Source organism: Aquila chrysaetos, chromosome 14, assembly GCF_900496995.4.
Source record: "Aquila chrysaetos chrysaetos chromosome 14, bAquChr1.4, whole genome shotgun sequence".
In the NCBI taxonomy this organism is placed as follows: Eukaryota; Metazoa; Chordata; class Aves; order Accipitriformes; family Accipitridae; genus Aquila; species Aquila chrysaetos.
The window spans coordinates 16805717-16826314 of record NC_044017.1 but is presented as its reverse complement, the minus strand read 5'-3'; the positions used below and the strand labels follow the sequence as shown (position 1 = coordinate 16826314).

General features: G+C 39.7%; 1 protein-coding gene across 12 annotated transcripts in view; it reads right to left on the bottom strand.

The window, feature by feature from the left end:
- Positions 1-10506: 10506 nt before the first annotated feature.
- Positions 10507-20598, bottom strand: part of MYCBP2 (MYC binding protein 2) — a 204571-nt gene continuing 194479 nt past the window's right edge. For all 12 annotated transcript variants that reach the window (XM_030036241.2, XM_030036239.2, XM_030036242.2 and 9 more), the window contains 8 exons: positions 18392-18524; positions 18023-18126; positions 16707-16895; positions 16089-16196; positions 14849-15058; positions 12715-12822; positions 12362-12527; positions 10507-11322 (listed from right to left, as the gene is read on the bottom strand). In XM_030036241.2, coding sequence (XP_029892101.1) covers positions 11207-11322; positions 12362-12527; positions 12715-12822; positions 14849-15058; positions 16089-16196; positions 16707-16895; positions 18023-18126; positions 18392-18524 — 1134 coding nt within the window. In that variant the 3' untranslated portion in view covers positions 10507-11206. The remainder of the gene's footprint in view (positions 11323-12361; positions 12528-12714; positions 12823-14848; positions 15059-16088; positions 16197-16706; positions 16896-18022; positions 18127-18391; positions 18525-20598) is intronic.

Below are 20598 nucleotides of genomic sequence, written 5' to 3'. Positions count from 1 at the left end.
TTCCGCCTCCCCGGCTGCCTCGGCTCGGCGCACGCCTCCTCACCGGGCCGCCGTGGCGGGCCGCCCCTTGGCTTCGCCCGGCTACTGCAGCGCGGGGTGGCAAGGCCCCGGCTGGCCGGAGGCGTCCCAGACGGGTGGTCGGCGGCCGGGAAAGGGAGGACTGGCACCTGGGGAAAAATAGCGGGGTCATACCGGCAGAGGGGCTCGGTCTTCCTCACCGATAGCGCCAGTTATCTCGGTAATTTGGAAGCGCCGTGCCAGGCTAGCCTGAGGAGTGAATGTAACGGAGAGAGCAAACAATCAACGGTTCGTGGGTCCAGGAGGCGCCGGGAATGAAGCGCTTGGGATGTTGCCTGGCAAAGAAGACGATGCTTGGGATGTTGCCTGGCAAAGAAGACGAAGTGATGTGTGACAATTCCGTTGGGTTGCAAATGCCTTCTTAGGACATGTCCCCCGTGTACGTAGTGGTTATGAGCCCAATTCCCATCACTAAGTTTCTTTGGAACAGCCAGATGTGTGATCCAATGCTCTCCCCAATCTTGAAGTGGCTTTGAAACACAGTAACGGTTCTTCAGTGTCCTCTCAAATGTCACCATCTGAAAGTTCTTTGAGAAGCACTTTATATAAAAAACTCTTCAGCAGCATTTTGTTGCATACTTCAAGTGTATTAAAAAAGAAACTTTGGGGTTTTTTCTTTCACTTCAAAGTCTAGTTCCTTGAGATTATTAGTGGGGAAAAAATGACTTGCATAGAAACAGGAACATTTTTCAGTGATAAATGTTCATATTAGGTTTGAATTTCTATGAGGGAATTGTGTCTACTTCTCCAATTCAAAATGTCTTGAGACATTTACAACAGCTCAGCCATTATAGTTCTGTGTGTATTTATAAATCTATGTCCAGCCTTCAGCTTTTCAGGAAGTGCAACAAAAACCTGGAAATAAGAGGTGGGTTATCACCTCACCTTGAGCAGATTAATGAGCATCTTGGGCATGCTTGTAATAGCAAATATGTGACTGTGTAACTTGTTCCCTTATAAAGAACAGCTACACAAACCTTGGTAAATAATGATGAGGTGTGTTTATGGCTGAAGCCAATACTGTCAAGAAAACTGAAATAACTGTTTTGCTGTCCCCACTGGGAAATGTTCGGTGTCTTCCGTTCTCGCCGTTCAGGAATTCTCCTTTCGGCCCCACGTTCCAGTTCATAGCTGGTTCTCTAAAGGTGGCAAGGTAACAGCCCCCAATTAGTTTCTAGTAACGACAAGTTATACTTGCAGTTATATAACTTGCAAGCTGCTGGAGATGCAGGAGAGGAAGGTAGGTTGACTGCAAAGGTTTGACCCAGACCTGGGCCCAGTACCTAGAGAGAAGGATCTACTCTTTATCAACGAATGCAGAGCAAGCAGCCGCCACTTCTCCTGGTTACCTCCCTTATTGTTTTCAGGCAGCATTATACTGATGATGTGATGTAACTGACCTGTGTCATGTGAAGTCAGTAGAAATACCTTTTCACCAAGGTTAATGCTCTGATCAAATTCTGCTGTCTGCAGAAAAAAAATTTAATATCTTGTGGCAAAAAAAAAAAATATTTTCTGGGTCTGTGTAGAAGTCTTGGGAGATGTACGATAGCTGCAATGTCATTATTTTGAGGTAACGTTATTTTAAAACCCCTACTGCATTATCTGAGTTTAGACGTATTGACTCACTGGGGGAGACTTATTACAGTGCCTTGCAGTTTTATTTTGCTGCCTGATATTTGGAGCAAACAAAGTTTGCTTCAATGCCTGTGCCCTGATTTGCTTTGTTGTAATTGCTTGAGTATGTTTTAGGCATGCTAAGTGTAGGAGGAGAAGAGAACTAGTGTAGAAGGAGCTCTTTGAATCACACTATTTGGGGACATAGCAGCCAAAATCAGCAAGAAAGGCAGCTGCAGCTCCGTACTTAGAGCCAAATCTGGCCCCGGACATGGCGCAGAGCGCTGCCAACAGTGTCTGTTGGCAAAGCATGAGAACTGGGGAGTTTGTGAGAACTGAATAAAAGAAAACCTATGGGCAGCTGCTGATGTGGGCACCCTCTCCTGGCACCTGGTGAGCCCCCCATGGGTGGCTCTGGCTTAGCTGGTAGGCAAAGCCATGCTGTTTGTAGAGCTCTTGGCCTCTGAGGTAGCTGGCACTGAGACAGGTGGCAGCAGGTTAAGAAAGGTCCAAGTAGCAAAGGTCCAAAGACAAGATTCAGAGCTCTGGTCTGGTCTGTGAAAGAGCTGTCTTGTTGGCAGCTGTGGCAGGGTACCTTGAAGCTTTGGTTAGTAACTTGAAAATCTTTAACACGTGTGTCTTCATTAGGTGGTTTCTCTGCCTTACTTATCACTTAACTAACAGCAGATGTGTTTTTGAGAGAGGACTATTTTAAATGATAAAGGTGAAATTATTTTTGTGTACAATTTTAATAGTACCAGAAAAAGTCCAGTGGGCTGTACTGAGCCCGGGTATGCAGAAGCGAGACTATTGAGAAAACTGCCTTGTAATTTTTTATTTTTTCAAAAGAGAAGGGGAAGCTTTCTGAAGTTTCAGTCTTTCTGGTTGGAGAGTCACTTGAGTATGGCAGGGATTTGAAGTAGCCCTCACTTTGATCATGTGAAGATGAGGAACAGCCCACAGACGCCCTTCCATAAAAGCCAAGAGAATGATAGTCGGTAACAGCCTACTGTCTAACGGGAGATCTCACCACATCAGGCTGAGGCCGTACAGGTACACCTCTCCCTATTTCAGTTGACAGACTACCTGCCTGATGAAACCTGCAGCAATGTTGTAACCACGAGGTCTTGGTTGTAAATGCTCCAGCTTTTAGCACTGAAAGTCTCATTTGTGCTGATTTTCTGGCTGCATTCAAGTAGCTCTGAAGCAGCTGTGCTCCGCCCTGATAAGCCTGGCTTGCATCTGGCTAGGAAAAAAGTGCAAAGGCTTAAATAATAGAAGCAGTTGGAAGAGAGTTAAGTAACAATAAAATAGAGCAGATCCAGCTATGAAAAATACGTGAGGCTTGCAGGGCATGAGTAGCCCACTCCAATTTAATGAAAATACAAGCTGTGAAAAATATGGGCAGATTAGTGTGATGACTCAGTGGCTGAAGGACCTGTTTTAGGCTGCCTGTCACAGTCTTATTCCTCAGCAGACTGTGCTGAAAAAGACAGGAAAACAGACTGTGTTCTTTAACAATGCCAAATGAAGTTATTGTTTTTCAGCAATGGATATCATTGTTCAGGAAACTTCCCTTTTTTTATCCTCTTAATATGTCTACACAGGAATTTTTTGTAGGGGGAGGGAAGTGCTTACACTTTTAGAATACAATGTTAGGGACTGATAAAGTAAGTAAATATTATCTGTCACAAACAAGGCCTTATAGAACAGGAGCTGAAACTCACCTGTTTTTCAAAAAGTAGCCACAGGCAAAATGGTCCTTAAAACAGAGGGCCTCAACTTAAGGCCTCACAGCCACAGAAAAATAAAAAGATAAAACTAAGGATGAGTGACAGCAGGGTGGACTGTTGCCTGCAACAGGCTGGTTACTTGATATTGTTGCTCATGCTTCAGTTAAAGCTGGGGATAATTGCTTTAAAAGGTTCCTCAAAACTCACTGTCTAAACATTATTTCTGTCTCTAGAGTCTATAGTGATTCTTCCCAGATGAATGGCTCAGATGGTTTCTTCATTTGTAAAAACTATCGTATCACTCTGCTATATATTATAAGATAACATAGTAAAATTTGCCATTTGCTAGAGCTTCTCTGATAGAGGACTATCATGGGCTGGCTTTGGCTAGGAGATCCATACAAACGGGCTGAACGTGCTGAGCTGTGCAGACAGCAGCGTGGACAAGAACTGAATGTTTTCATAGTGTGGACCATGGATGACCAGCTGACAGGAGAACAATACTGCTGGAAAGGGGTAGTGCCATCTCATTGATAGGTTGCCCTGACAACATCCCGGTAGAGGAGCTTATTGGTTTACAGGAATTTTCTCTGTGTTCTGTACACGTCCCTGCAAATCGCTTCAGCTGTCTCTGCCAGTGGGTGAGGAGTTAACATGATTAACAAGTTAGTGGTAAGATTAAAATCCCAAACAAACAGGTTTATTGCTAAGAGAGGGCTGGCATTTGTATTAGGATTGGCCTTGGTACCAAGGCGCTGAAGGAGGGTACCTTATGTAGCATGTCAAATGGCTCCTGCATGGACACCCTAATGCTGGTTTTCAAATATGGGTCCAGGGCCTTGTTTCTAACTCTTGTATCCCAGCACTGGGGGCAAAACCTAGATATTGTTCATCAGTTTCTTCAAGATACAAGCGTGCTGGAAGAACAGATCCAATGTCCTGCCAGTAAGCACCTATTCATGGGGAATGTCAAACTCAGTCAGCAGTAAGGCACTTGGGGCTTGCCAGAACGTAGGACTTGCCTGGTGGGAGGTGTGTAGTTGTGCTCAGCCTCCATCAGGAGGGAAGAAAACATTTATGGACCCAGGCCATACGACACCGTACCAGGAGTATGGGACAACCCAAAGGTATAGAAGTAGAGACAATAGTCTTATGAGTAACAATGTCTTGAACGGGGATGTTGTTGCTCAAATCCTGTTTGTTTTGGGGAAAATGGGGACAGAGGTGGATGCAGATGCAGCGTATCATCTTACATTATGTGTATTGCAGCAAAACCTATGGGGGTAAGTTTTTGCATTTATACTGTACTTGGGGTCATCCCTGTTGCTATTACTGCTCCTTGACAGAGTCCACTGATATGACCTGCCTCCAGGCAAATGCTTTTAAAGGGCTGTTCAGGTTCACCAGTCAAGTTTCTAAGTCTCATTGTTAGGAATCAGCATTAGGATGGCAAATTACTGCTAGTGGAGTATACCCTGCCCGTCATACCGAACTGCCTGAATCTCTAAGCATTCCGAGATGGTACAGCTCTAAGTGACGTGACAGTGCTGCACACATGTCCACAGTGGAGTATGCATTTCCTGCATGTGCCAGTGTGTTTAATGCCATCCTTCCCTCTTCTCATGGCTGCTCAGATCGAGTGGACACCACAGGAGAGACCTAGGAATGATGCTGGGTGGAGTGGGAACCCTTTCCAGGGCAGCTGACCAAGCAGAAAGGGTAAACTGTGCAGGGGAGTACGTACACAAAGCCACATCGTGGCTGTCACAGGAAAGGAATATTAGGGAATGAACAGAAGGGGAGGTGGAAATATCATCCAAGAGCTAACATGGGCTAAGGATGCTGAAATCACCTGGTCCGTCCCCAAGCAGGGAGCTCCTCCCATACCAAGGAGTGGTGCTCACTCATGCAAGTAGCTACAGCGGTAGAAGCCAAGCTACAAGCAGGTAGCTGCATGGGGGATTAATGCAAAAAGGGAGGCGTTTGGCTAAAGGGCACTGCCCCGACTGACCCTCAGTGGTGCAGTGTGCTTTCCTGTGGCCTCAGGTGGAGCAGTAATGGGCCACAAGTAGAGCTAGGGATTCAGGGGTTACCTGCACCACTGCCATCCTTGCCAGATGGGGCTCCTGCAGGCTGGTTTGTGCCTCTGCCACGTGTAGTTGAGGAAGTCGGTAGGCGCAGCCCTGCATTGGTGGCTGTACTGATGTCAGAACAAACTGGAGCTGTAAATAACTGACCCATGGATGCCACATTTGTCATTCTGGTATTGTCTACCTTATAGAGCCCTGTTTATTGACCAGTTTGACTTATAGATAGGTGATGTGCTCTAGGTAGAAGAAAAAGTGCAAGTAGTGACCAATGGAAATGGCACTTTGTGAATATCAGCTGTTACACCAGTATCCAGGGAGGATGGTTATCCCAGCAGGCTGCAAAAAAGAGTGGGAGTGTAGAAGCAGTGCTATGATGGTGACAGCAAATGGCACTGTGTGTGTTGCTCAGCAGCTAACCCAAAGCAAAGCCTGAAGTACTGTTTAAGGTTTCAGTGGCCAAACCCCCTATTAGGCACACCATGGGAAGAAACTGTTACAACCAAAGTGACTGAATTTCAACTAGCAGCAGACAGCCTACACAAAACCTTGTGGCAAGAGCACAGAGCACCATCACAGGTGCCTCTTCAATCCCAACAGACTGCAGAGCCTCAGGCCATTGCCTGAGAAAACTCACTGGCTAGCTGGTGGGGGACATCTTTGGGTGATTGTCGATAACTAACTTGTGATGTCCCATTGCACCTGATTGCTGTGCGGTTGATTGTAATCAGTTTGTTGTTCTGTATTTGGTTGCATCTATGTAGGTATACGTGGTGAAGAGCCCACCACCTGGAATGCTTGGTAGCGCAAGTTCATTACTACTAGAACCCAGCAGTGAGAGCAGGGGGTGTGACAGCGCAGTCCTTCCAGTATGCCTTGGGCTGAGGGACATGGGGCGTTCTGCAGTATAACTACTGCACTCTCAGTCACCTGCAATGACTGGCATGGGTTAAGGAGGTGGCTGTGGCGAAAACCTACGAAGTTTGAGTTACATCCTGAACGACTGGATGGTCCTGAAGCTCCCTAGCTAGACTCTATTTAGGTGAAACAATGAACTAACTTAGTACGACGTGATTAACGAAAACCGTTTCGTAAGGACCAAGATTATCAGGCCCTGACGGTGACTGGTTAACTATCTATCTGTGCCTTATTAACTTTTACTGTTCATTTTGTGCTCGGTGGGTGGGTACACCCGTGAAAGTTTAAGCTATTTGTAAATAAATGATGTATGATCTGAGTGGGAGTACTGTGGCCTCACCTTGGCCCGGAGCTGAGTTCCGTATGAAGTGGCTGAGTGTGGTGAGCTGTGGCAAACAGGGTAGGGCAAACAAGAACTGAGTATTTCCCTTGCGTGGGCTGTGGATCAACAGCTGACAGAAAAGCACATGAGACTGCTGGAAAGGCATACAGCAATCTTATTGTGGACTGATCTGATTAGTGGCCTGTACTGGCATCTGGCTATAATCAGCGGTAGAGATCGGTGCAGGGGGAGATGTGGTGACGTGAATGTCTGACAGTGTAGGAGTGGAGTGTCCGAGGCGCAACCATTATGTGTGGGAGCTGAGCTCTACCCAAGAGCCTGATGCTCACGCTCGGCTGTGCCATCTCCCTGGAGTAGTAATCAGGGATGGTCTGTCATGTGAGAGAGAAACATTTCCCTGACACTGCCTATTGCTCACTCAGTCCACTTAATAAACTGAACATAGCAGTGTCATGTCTTTTCCCCACTGTAATCTCAGTTTCCTAAATTAATACTCATATTAATCTAAAATGAAAGAGAAGGCTGGAAAATTCAAACCCAGAATTAATTTGTAACTATTGTGCTACACTCAAATTTTCTAAAAAGGATAGTGGGTCAGACACCTCAGATTTGTCTGCTCTCTAACTCATTTTTCCAGAATGTCAAAGACCTGGGACCTATGTCAAGAGCCTATGCATAAAGATATAAACCACTTCAAATTATGTGCATTAATCTACCACTGTATTTAATTTGTCTTTCTTCAATATCCTTTTTGGGCAAAAGTTTTCTTTTTGTATTCTCTTTTAATGATTCCTCATCAAGTCAGTTTACAATTAGAAAGATGGCTTTTCTAAACCAAATGCCCTCTGAATTAAGTTTCTATTACAGACATCTAATCCATGACCTGGGAACATGGAAGTGCTGAAATCCCTGGTGTAAATGCAGCCATACCTTTTATGTACTGGTTGACAGCTGCATTCTGAACACTTAAAATAAGCTTTCTCTTTGTGTACTTACACAGGAAAAAAAAGTTCTCACTTTTTGTAACATCTTATATTGGCTTTAAAATGGTACAGCACACGCTGTACACTGGATTTGGCAGCTCCAGGTTCTGCTGTGTGTCTCCTTGGCTGTGTGGTCAGCCGGGAAGAGCAGCAGTGCCCAGTCTGTCCGGGGCACTGCTCCTCCACATGGCAGCTCTGCTCCTGCACACTGGGGTGGAGGAAAAGGCTCCTAAAATGGAGAAAGAGCAGCCAGAAAACAATGAAAGGAGAAAAAGGGCTTGACTGTGGTAGATTAGGACAGAAAACAGCACCTGAGAGTCCTGGTGAAGAGCAGGGGAGCAGCGACATGAGGCTTTGAGTGTAGGCGAGAAGGGAGTGAGGAGGGGGGCTGGGTTGTGAAGGAGAGACATATCTGAACAGTATGATAGGGGATCCTTAAATACACTGGGCTCTGCTTTCTTCCACCTTCTGTCCTATGTACACCCTGTTTTACTCTAACCACTGGTTTAATACCACTGGTATAATCCAAATTTACTGCAGTACCTCCCAACTAATAGGTATATTAGTTCTGATAACCCTACAGCACATTTCTTGTGTGATCAATAGTGTATGATGAATAGAAGAGTCCTTAGAACATCATTCTGCATCTTTTACTCTACACCTGCCATTCTGAAGTGACTCAGGATGTACCCAATAGGAGTTCACAGGCTGTAGATACAGGATTGACAAGTATTGAGTAAGGAACTTATATTTTCAAATAAAGACACTTAGTCTTTTTAAGGTCCATAGTAGGTCTCCAGGAAGTATCCGGCAACATTAAAACACGAACTTCCAAACCTCAGACCACAATGTCTACCCTCCACCTGCCAGGATGCACAGAGTGCTATGCCAGAAGAAAGGCTGATGATCTGTTCATGAAAAAAAACCCCATTAACCAGGGAACATGGAGCCACAAACATGCAAGAACACTTCAAACTTTGACCTTTCACTCTTCGTATCTCGACATCCTCTCACCCCCCGCCCCCCCCGCCTTGGTTCTGAAGGCTGTGGTGTCATGGGTTCAAAACATTGCTTCTGCTTCAGACTGTAGAGTAGGTTGTGGTGACTTAACTTTAAAAATGGACATTGTAGTCATCTACATCTGAGCTATTCAGGTGCCTTGTGTTTTATATTGAGATGAAATGAACCATATCCCAGAAGTGCCTGCCCCTCCCCACTGAAGATGACTATGTCTGAGGTAAACATCTACAGTATGGACATAATTTGGACAGGTGAGTCATACTCTCTGTTTCTGTAACTGAAATACAACATAGGAAGAATCTTTACTCTTCAAGATGCTGAATAAGAACACCACACTGGCTTCCTCCTAACATTCAAATAGAGGGTTTAATGTGATTTGAAATTGTGGGTGATTTTTTTGTGGAATGAAGGGTTTCATCACTGCAGGCACAGGACCAATCTTTCTCTTGCTTGTTATTCTTTATGTGCATTGCAAATTAAGTTTTATCTTGCACCTTTCCCTGCCTGCTACTCATCTGTAGTAATTTGATTTTGTTTCCTTTCTTTTTTTAAATATATAATTCCTGACTTGGCTACACTGACTGCTTAGTACAAGTTATATCCTTTGTTTGCACTAGGATAGCTGCTGGCTGTGATCTTAGTATAGCTGGTTGTTCTAAAGAAAATGTCAACTCCCCTAAATAATTTATTTCTTTACACTTGATTTCCACAGGATCTTACCTGAGACTTCTGTCAATTTACTGAATTTCTTTATCTTGTTTTCTCTCTTCTTTCCTTTCAGAATCATGAATGTTGTCACTGTGTGGTTGTTTTCCTCTAAACTGCCTTTCAGTCATAATCAAATCTAGTAAAGCCACCTTTTAGTTACTTTCTCTACTTCATATAGCGTTTATTTCAAATATATTCCAAGAATTTACCAAGCAGCCTATCTCCTGGCGTATATCTTTCCAAATAGATAGATACCCAACTAGTTAAAATTCCTCACTGTCACAGGTTCAGTTGGTTGGATGACTGAGCTGTTTAAAAATACGATGTGGCATATTTCTTTGCAAGTCTAGCGCAAGGCCTGTGTTTGACAACCTTCGTCTCTATGCCTGCAACCTCTCCCACCCCCCCCCATTGCTACTGTGAATAAGATGAATTGTATTTCAGAGGTGTGTGTTTTTCCCCAGCTACTCTAAAGCGCAGACAGACATATACATTACAGATGGCTGAAGTTAGGTGAGATGGTTCCAGTCCGATCAAGGTGCTGTGACCTATCAGGATGCCACCTACCAATATCTTAACTGTGAGAGCAGTTGTTCATGTCTTTACTTGAAGTTATGGTTTGCTTTTCACTATAGAGGAGCAGAGGACTTGGGACTCTGATGAAATGAAATGAACATTTCGGGATTCATGGCAAAAGTGGGGGTGATATTTTACTGAAGTCTTAATAACTGATAAAAATAATGTAAAATAGAGTCATCTTTTGTGTTTTAAAACATTGTTGGAAATTGAAATGGAAGTACAATACTTCATATGAATCCATACGTACATTTATCCAGCTTTTCTTTCAAAGTTTTGAGCAGCGCTTTTTATGTCTTAGGTACTTCCATAACCACCATTTCACCCAATAAACTTTCCTACTTCTTTTAAAAGAACCTGCTGAAGTAATTATAAAAACCAACCCCCTCCTCCCCCCACCCTGTTTTAAAAAACATTTCTGAAAATAGAGGCTTACACATTCATTAGACTTTCACTGTATAAAAATGTACAGTGGCTTTATTGACATGTACATTCCATTATGTTTACAGCTGCAAGATATGAGGCACACTCAGTATTGCACTTCATTAAAATTTCAGGCTCAAACATAACCCAGAAGTTTAAATGAAACTGCTGTTGTAATTTAATAATTCTTATACAGGACAAACATTGATACCTTTATATACAGTGTGATACTTGTTACATTTATGCCTTCCTAACACAATTTTTTTTTTTTATAACAGTCTAGGAAATAAACCAGAATATTCCTCTTTCCCATCCCCACTTGTGATGCGTTACAATTGTACAAGATTACAAAAAGTCAGTATACAATAATCAATTTTTTTTTTCCTTTCTCCTGAAAGCCAGCATCATTCATAGTCCACAGACACACAGATCCTTTAATAGCAATTATTTATTTGTAAATGTCCAATGTTTCCTAGCCGATGACTGTAATGGCCACATGCAAACACCTCACAAGTTTTGATGTCTCGGTTCAAAAAATGTCAATATCTCACAGCAAGAATTATGTACATGGTATTTGGCATCCTTCTTGCACTGTAAATTGTTCCTTTTACCCGGATTATGAAATGGTCCCATCCTCATCCCAGCTGGACTTTTATTTTCAGGACACTTGAGGGATGAGGGCACCTGTTTTGCTCTGGTAAAAAAAAAACAAATGCTAGTCTAAAAAGTGTGAGCATTTCTGCAAACCCCACAACCCAGAGCAAATTCTTCACCAGTGGGTGGATGGACAACATGAAGTGGACATTCTGTTCCTTCAAGTTGTTTACCTTTGGGACCTACAGTGAATTCAAGGGTGAGGGGAAAAGAAAAGAAAAGATTAATGCTTGCAGACTCGATGTAAATAAACATACATTACACTTCCTCAAAACACATGCTAAGTGAAGGTAATATGTCTATAATATGAACTTATAAGGCATCAAAAATGAAGACGTAAGAAACAGCAGATAGAAAGGTGCTTTCACACAGTCAAATCCAAGCAAGAAGTCTAGAGGCTTAATAGGCCAAGAGAAAAAATGCCATTCAATTAGATCTGACAAAAAATGATCAAGAACTGTTAGCTCCTTAAAACAGTTATGTCAAATGTTGAACTGGTATTTGAAGGGGAAAAAAAAAATATCAAACTGCTGTGTAATTTAAAATACACCAAATTCAAAGTAAAAAAAGGCAAAAAACTTACAGGGAGAATCACAAAATAAGTTTAATCTCATTAATACTGTGGAAGAAATTAGCACAATCTAAAAGCAAAATCGATAAATATGATCAAGACGTACACTCCGCAGTAAAAAAAAAATTCTAAGGTTATATCAGGAATCTTTATTTCTTTTTACTTTTTTCATGTAAGTATCTTAAAAAGATCTCACTTTTTTTCAACAGCAAGATAAATAACGTGACAATGGCACATGAAGTTAGAAACTAAGGCACTGGCAACAGTTTGCACATGACAGGTACCTAACTACAGATATATCATTTAATAGTAGTGTGTTAATTTTTTCAATATAATTGTAACACATCATTACACATCTGGAGTCTGATTTGGTGTAGGTAAATTGAAATGCCTTTCCGTATCAAAGTATCTAATGTTTAAAGGACTGGTGTGATGACGTTGCCTGTATTATTGCCAGAAAAGCAAAAAAATCAAAAGCTTGCATTGAACAAACCCATTCTAATATTATTCAAGATACTGAATTTAAAACTTGTATGACTGACCCTGTGGTTTTTCTAAAAATCATCAGCAAGAAAAGATAAGAATATCAATTAGAACGGATTACTCATCTCAGAATTCAGTGTGGTAAATTTGCTTTATAAAAATACTACCTGCAGGACAGTGTGGGAGTTCTTCTTTAGGGATGCTTGTCATTCTTTGGAAATCATCATGGCAAGCATTGCAAAAATGCGTTGTCCCAAAACAGAAAAAAACAGCAACTGAACAGCAGTAGCGGCATTTGTATTCTAAGAAATCCGTACCGTGTTTGGGACACATCTAAACAAAAGAAAACAAACACCAATAAATGAAGTAGCCACGCTGTAACAATCTGAACAACACATTTCTACATTCTGTAGTATATATTAATATTATACAATACATATAATTACAAATGACTGTGTACAGCTCGGGTACTCTGAGCTTCAGAATGAAATAAAAACATGAATATAAGTTCTTTACTTACCTGAGCCCTTGAAACATCAGAGCATGCACCACAAATAAGCTCTCTTGGATCATAGTCATCTCCTTGTCCAGCTTCAGCATCACAACGAGCTTCACCACCAAAATATGCCTAAATTTCATATAGGAATGATTGGCCATTAAACCAGAGACAACTATTATTTTAAAAATTCAATTTGTAACAGGAAAATGGTGAATAAGGGTCATTACTGTAGTCTCCACTATTCTGGTAACTCTTGACTCTGACTCTGGTTACATGTTTTTGAGGCACTAAGACAATGTCTCTTGATCTCAGGATAAACAAGACTAAAAATTGTGCAATGTACTCTGGTCTATGCAAGTGACTGTAAAGCTTTTGAAACAGTATTTGGATGCTCTATGAACTGTATGTAGGAAAGACAGGACTGAGGCTGAAGGCAGCAGAGAAACTTTCTACCAGGAGGGCTTTTTACTAGCCGAAAGGAGTATCAGTTTTTATGCTCGTGTGGGATCCCTTATAATTAGGATTTTGGTATTTTCTACAAATTCATTCTACTTTCTCATCTTATTCTACCAGGATATACTGGGCACAAAAAAAGCACCAAGTAAGACTGCCAGGTCTGATGAATTTCCTCATATACTAACGTGTTTTCACTTTAGTGAAAGTGGAGTAGCGAGATGAGGCAATGAGTAACTTCCTTGCTTCCTTTGTTACCATATTATTAACTAATTAGACAATGCACAAAATTCTTGCTTTCAGCAATTCTCGCCTTTTTGCAGTGATTGTAAAAGGATAGGGAAGGTGGTCTCAAGGCAACTATGAGGAAGGAAAAATTCGAGAAGCCCACCTTTCCCCCAAATCTGCAGACTAAAAAGAAAAGGGAGAGTCCTATGCAATGTATGTCAGGGAATTAGGTAGTAGTTTCGGGTGAACAGGTGCTGGAGGAAGGAAAGAAACTAGAAATTAGATAGTTGAATGTTGCTGTTCAGACATATGGACACAGTATGAAAGGGAATAACGAGATACAAGGGAAGGAAAAAAAGGCAGTAAGATAAACACTGAAATACTGAGTATTAAATACTGGAAAGAAAGTGTAATGAAAAACAGGGACAGGAATAAAAACTGGAGAAAGTAAGATGAAAAAAGAAATTATTTTTGTTAAGGGAATTAAAAAAGGCAGTACACAAGTTGCTGAAGGATGAGGAGTGAAAATTCATTAAATGTGGGAGGCAGGAACAAAAGTGAACTGAGTAACTGTGTAGTTATGAGCGAGAGGGATTCACTACTGCTCTTCTCTAGCATATCAAAGTTAATCCTTTGCCCTCTTATTTCCAAATTGTGCACTTCCATTTAACAAAAAAATTATTGGGGTTTCCCTTGAAAATTTTATCAAGAAATTGCCTTATTCCATTCATTCCTAAGGGAAAAAGGAAAAAGGTGTGATCAAGATGGGCAATAAAATCAGCTTCAGATGAAAGCAGCAATGGGAGGGGGTTCAGTGATTATCCAAAATTTCTCTAACCATAGATAAAGACTGTTTGTCTCTTCTCTGCTGGTGGGGAAACCAGGGACTGTTTGTATATGATTTTTGTTTTCTGGATAAATTTCATATTGTCTACCTGAAGACAACTGCACGAATGTGACCCAGAGTCTATCAGGCCATTTCCTCCTTCTACTCCTTTTTCGTTCTAACACTTCTGCCCCAAAGTCAGTTTACTGCAGTTGCAATGAACTCCCACTTGTGTAAAAGTGATATTTAGGTGGAATCTTAGTAAGGAACTCTCCATATCAAAGAATTAGAATGAAACCTATGTTTATACTGTTTTAATGTTCACGTAAAGTATGAGTTGGAAGTGGGATGAAGGGATGGGTGGTGTTCTAACACAGTATCATCTGCACATTCTTCTAAGAGGGCTACCACCTCAACATGCTTTTGGTTTCTGAACTGCTCTGTATATACTTTTGAGCTTTACAAGATAAGACACTATGGACATCTAATTTGCTCAACACTTTTCTTTTTAAATTATGATTTAACAACAATTTCTTTTCCTGCTTTTCTACTCCACATACAATATATTAAATATATGTTGCATTCTTTAAAAAATTACTTTCGAAACTATAACGTAAGTTTAATTTGAGAAAGTACTAATCAGCATACCTTTTTGCATTTGTAGCAAACATAATAAGCATATCTGTTCATAGCATAGCCAGCTGGGTCATTATAAAATCTAACACCTGGTGTTGTGATGGCCTCACTCTTGTGCAACCCTTCATACTCCAGTCTCATTAGTGCTTTTCTCCTTACATCTTCATAGAGTTCTTTGATTGGATCAAGCAAATCCTTTAATACTGTATGATTGATTTTGTTCTGAAATTAAAAAAAAATGATTAAAATATCTTGCATCTTTATTACAACAGCTGTAAGCATTTGTATTATGGTCAAACAATATAGTGTAACGGATGTCATAAAAACCTAAGAGCTAATGGACATTTAAAAAAATGGCTGATATAGTATATACTTTGTATGCTGCAAAAATAGTAACCAGGAATGCTTCTTATATGGCCTTTTGTTATATGAAATCATCAGCCCTTACAACAGACTGTAACAACCACAGAGGGATGATAAAGGGTACATTAAATATTCACCACAGCACAGGAATATTCTGATCGTATGTTTTCTCTGATTTTGGTCCTTTTTGACTTATTGCTCAGCAATTAAGAATAATGACTGACAGTCCTCTATGCCAGCTCTTTATCATTTAATGACCACAAGCTATTGCCATAGCAATACTACCAAAATACAGCATGAAGGAAGAAAGTCAGCATGCAGAATGGCTGACCATTCACAGTTTCATATTCCTAGGGTGTTAAGGCACTCTCCTTCCCAGCAGCTGTCCTATGCTTTTGCTTATAGCAATTATGATTTTGTAGAGTACAAGAGGAATTTTTAGTAATTTAAGCTGAACTAAGTACATAGATTCTTCAGCTCTGTCCTCATACTGAAAAACAAAGCAGCTTTAAAAGAGGTTAGTAAAATAGAGAAGCCAAGTTTCCTGCTTCAGACAATGTGCATTAAGACTACTTCTTCCTCTCCTTGCTATCCCCAAATATTGGGAATTTACAATCTGATGGTGCCAAGAATAAAACAGCATTAAGATAACGTCTGCATTATGCTTTCTTTTTAAGAGGACCCTTACTTCAGGGACCAGTAGGGGAAGGTAAAAAGACGCATCAATGATACCCTTTCTTTGGTGACATGAGAAATTAAGGAAACAAGTGATGTATAACTAATTTATATTGTAACAAGCAATATATTATTAAAAAAAATCCAAACCAGAAACCAACGACAGTATTAGGTAACTTTTTTGACCTAGGTAGTAAACACATAGCTCATTTACCTTGCAAATAGGACAGGACATAAACCCGAAAGTTATCCTTGGCCCAAGCCATCTGTTTTCTAGTACTCGTTGACAGCATTGCAAATGGAAAACGTGGCTGCAGTCCAGCTTTAGAAAAGAATACATGTAAGTGAACACTGAAGTTACATTAACCACTATAATAGAAGTAGTAATTTGCTTTTAAATGGCAACATGTATAAATTCCAAGATTAATTTATTTAAAATCCTAGAAGACCCCTATTTTCTTCTTAACAAAGAATATAAAATGGTCATTAAAATCATAACCTTTCCACCCCAAAAGCACCAGTGGATATATCAAATATATACGAAGTATATCCATTAATTACCTTAGTTGTTTTTCTCATTATTTTATAAAATATCATATATTTTAATAAAGTAGACACAGCAAACTAAATTGATACAATCTGCTTTCTTGAAATGGCAGTAATGCCAGACAAAAAGAAAGCTTTTAAAGTACCTTACATATTGTTACGATGTCTGTTTTGAAATTTTTAAAAGTATAATCTGAAGGATTTTGTATTTTAACTTCTTCCACACTTAACATTACAACCATAACACTAATCTCTTAAAAAGAAGGGGGAAAAAGAAAGGATAAACCTGGATAGCCGGTGCTGCTGAAAGTGCTTCAGTAAAGCAGATCATGCACATGTCATCAGCATCTTGTTTAAGAGTTGTAGCATTCTTATCACAGCCATGCAAGCATGGCAAACAGTGCTCTTCATTCTTAACGCCTCCACATGGATGACCACAGGGGTGTGTCTTGCTGCAGGCAATTTTAGCATACTCCTATTAAAAGTAAATAATTAATCTTCTTTTCCCCTCCACTGAACAGTTTGATATAGTGTTGCTTTTTGAAGGATTGCTGGTTTGTGCAATAAACTAAGACGAAAGAATCATGATTCATGTTGTCTGCTGCTACAGCAGGTACTTAGGAAAAACTGCACATTTTGTGTACTTGAAGTAGAACTGATACCTTCGTTTACTTTTGTTACTCCCGAATAGCAATGGTATAACGAAGCCATAATTTTTAAATTTTAACTTTTAATTTTAATATAGTGAAATATTCTTTAATCCTCCATGTGTATTTTGTATATTAACTGCCTCATGCATAAATATTGCTTGCCCTGTATTACAGTCTTTAAGATATCTGCAGATTTAGGTCCTTCAGGAAAGGTATGAAGCAACCCAGTCTTAAGAACACATTATGAGCTGATCATTAACCAGCATAAAGCACTTTTATATGGAGATGGTATTTTAACCACCTCTAATTCCTATCCCTAGTAAGTAGAAAACTTATAAAAGTTGCCCAGAAGCTAACAACAAATTGAACTGAATCAATATAACAATAATATAATATATTCAATAGGCTGAGAGAGAAAAAAAGAAGACAAATTTGTCACACAAACAGAAATAAGCAGGGTGGGATAAGAAACTGGTTAGGATTCGGCCCTCTGCCAATTGTACCTGTACTATAGGGCAAAAAACCACTTAGGACACATGGAAACAGCTGACAAACCTGGCCAAGTCTTAAATGTTCTGTGCTCACATAATAAGCAGGCTGTTATGCACGCTACTTTTACCAAGCCTTCCAGTACACTAGACTTTGTGTTGATAGTGTATATTGACTTTTTACTTGGAACAGTATTGTGAAAACTTGAGATACTTTTGAATAACAAAACTACCCAGTATTTTGGTTGACTATTGGTGTTTGTAGCCTGTAGTTAAACTAAACATTTACAAACTCAGAAGTATTTGAATTACAATGTAATAGTCAATATTCAAACCTTTTCATATGAGAGGTCTGATTTAAAATGGATCACAGGGATGAACAAGGATTACTCAAGGAATCAATTCGATACTGCAGTCCCTTCTATTCATGTAATTCACGATCACTGATATTTGTTAATACACACCTGGCAATCTGTATCAGAACAAACGCTTCCCACTGCTGATAATTCTGTTCCACTCCTACATCCACAGAAACGACATGCTTCAGAACTGCTCGTGGTTGGTTTACCTAAGTCCGCAAAAGTAAACAAAACCAAAAATTGTTGTAACAAAACATAAGGGACTGATATTCTAACAACAATCACAGAAAACAACCAGAAAGACAGCAGTTCTTACACAGTTGAACTGTTTTATTTTATTAACAAACAGTTAAAAGCATTGCCGTAAAGCAGGTGAAAACCCCAACTGTTTTTTTTTTTTTTTTTTGGACAAATGCTCATGTAAAAGGTAAAAATAATCAGGATAAAGAGCAAGTAATATCAGTTATGTTTTACCTGTCTGTTCTCTAAACTCCACCATAGCCTTCATAGTTTTAGAATCTGCTAATGCCATCAGCCAGAAAAGTTTGGTCCTACCACAACCCTCATGGAGATCAACTTTGATAGCTTCTTCTTCTTCTTTGAATACCTGTCAGGTTAACCAAACAGATAATAAATAGGATCTCTATGTTATTTTTGTCACCATCTCTCTGGGTGTTAATCAGATGTTTTATAGATTCTGCAGAGTTTGTCTACTGCAGGCTATTTGGTTTATGATGCATTCCATAATTTGTAAAAATTGCAGAATGGATAGGTAAAGGCTTGGTGCTTTTAAAAGTAAATATAAATAAATAACACTTGAGCTAACATGTCTGGGAAACAATAGTGCAACAAGGCTAAGAAGAGAGCTGCACAACTTTTTTTCTAATTTAAAAAACATGGGGCTTGGACTTCATAACTACTATTCAACTCATCCAGTAGACCACAGTATATTAAAAGCACAAGATAACATTAGAAATATCTTCACATAACCATGCTAGTAGTTTATCAAAGCAACATTGATAATTATGGTCTTAATAATATGTACTATATAATAACAATTATATATAAGTGTTTAATACTAATATTTTTTACTTTTACATAGAGTGAATACTTTTGGCTACAATAAGGAAAATATAAAATTTTGCAAAATTCAAAAAACTGCATGAGATCCTTAATGGACTTCATACAGTCTCTTCTTTTTCTCCTTTCCTAAGTTTTGAAGGCAGTTCTGTTTTCATTCATTTCACCTGCAGTGCAATAAAAGTTAGAATTTTCCTAGGTATGGATGTATAGACTCAATTTAAACTTTGTTTTAATTCCTATTAGAATCAGGAAAAAAACCCCAATTGCTTCACAAAGGATTCGCATAAGCAGGTTGTAGTAACTTACATGCTGTCCTTTCTTGGAAGGAAAGAAAATACATTAAAGAGGTATGTATGACAGAAATTGGACAAAAACCAGGAAGCTAACAAAAAACTGGAGACAGGGAATGTGACAGAATTTAAAATTTGAGGGAATTAACATGAGAGATGTAAAGGTAAAGGTGGTAAATAAAGAGTATAAGTTTAAACATGCTTTCAGAAGGAAATAGGAAAATCTGAGAAGTAGCTATTTTGGACAGATTAAAGGAGATGCAAGGACTTCTTTGAGACAAGAACTTACTTTTTATCAACTGTAATCTGAACAGGCTATATAGGAGAAATCAGAAAAATAAATGAGACTAGACTGTGCTGTGCCATGACAGAAGAGTAGACACGTAAAATCATCATCTTAGGATGACAAAACAGGAAAATTTCAAAGGGGATTGCAAAGATTCTGGCTAAGAAATAAAAGATAACAGATCCACATGGAACTTCCAAGGCTGAGTCTATGCTGCAAATGCTAAGGCACCAAGAAGACCCGTAGAGTGAAACTCAGTGCCAGTGATCTGAAGTTTACCTGATGCATGCTCTAGACTAGCTGATCCCTTGCACTGAATGACCATTAGCAGCGTGTCCCTGCATCTATCTTTTTTTGTTGTTTTTAGTTTCACTTGGAAGGAATCCAGTTTATGCAATCCAAGGCTGCTCTATAACACAAATCAAAGCATGGTAAGGAGATAAGGAGACCTGCTTCAAAAGCCCATTCCTGATCCTAACTAAAAAGAGAATGTAGATGCACTCTAGGAGAAAGAGAATGATTTCCATTGAATTAACTTTATTAATGAGGTTCATTATTTTAGCCTTTGTACAAACATAAGTAGTCAGAGGAAAAGGGGAAAATAAAAGACCACAAAAAACACAAAGAAAAATAGTGTCAAGAAAGAGGAAACGTTCAGTAGTTTCAGAAGTAAAGCCATCTTCAACACTAATTTCAATGAGAAAAAGAAATATTCCAAGGAGAATGTAGTTTCAGGTTTAGAGGTGAAGAGGGTAAGAGAATAACACAAAAGAACACTAATTAGCAGAGTAAGAAGCAATTTGTAAAAACTCATCTAGGTAAGTCAAAGACAAAAGATGCTTCAATCCTAAAAACAAAACCAAAAGAAATCAGGAAATTTTCAAGCTTATGGATATGACAACATATTTCTCTGTGAAGAGACAGTGAGAGCTGGAGGAATACTGAAAAGTAAGAGAAGACTGTCATAAAGGAACCGGTAGGAATATTTGCTGTCAAGTGGTCTTCCTGAATATTAAAAATGT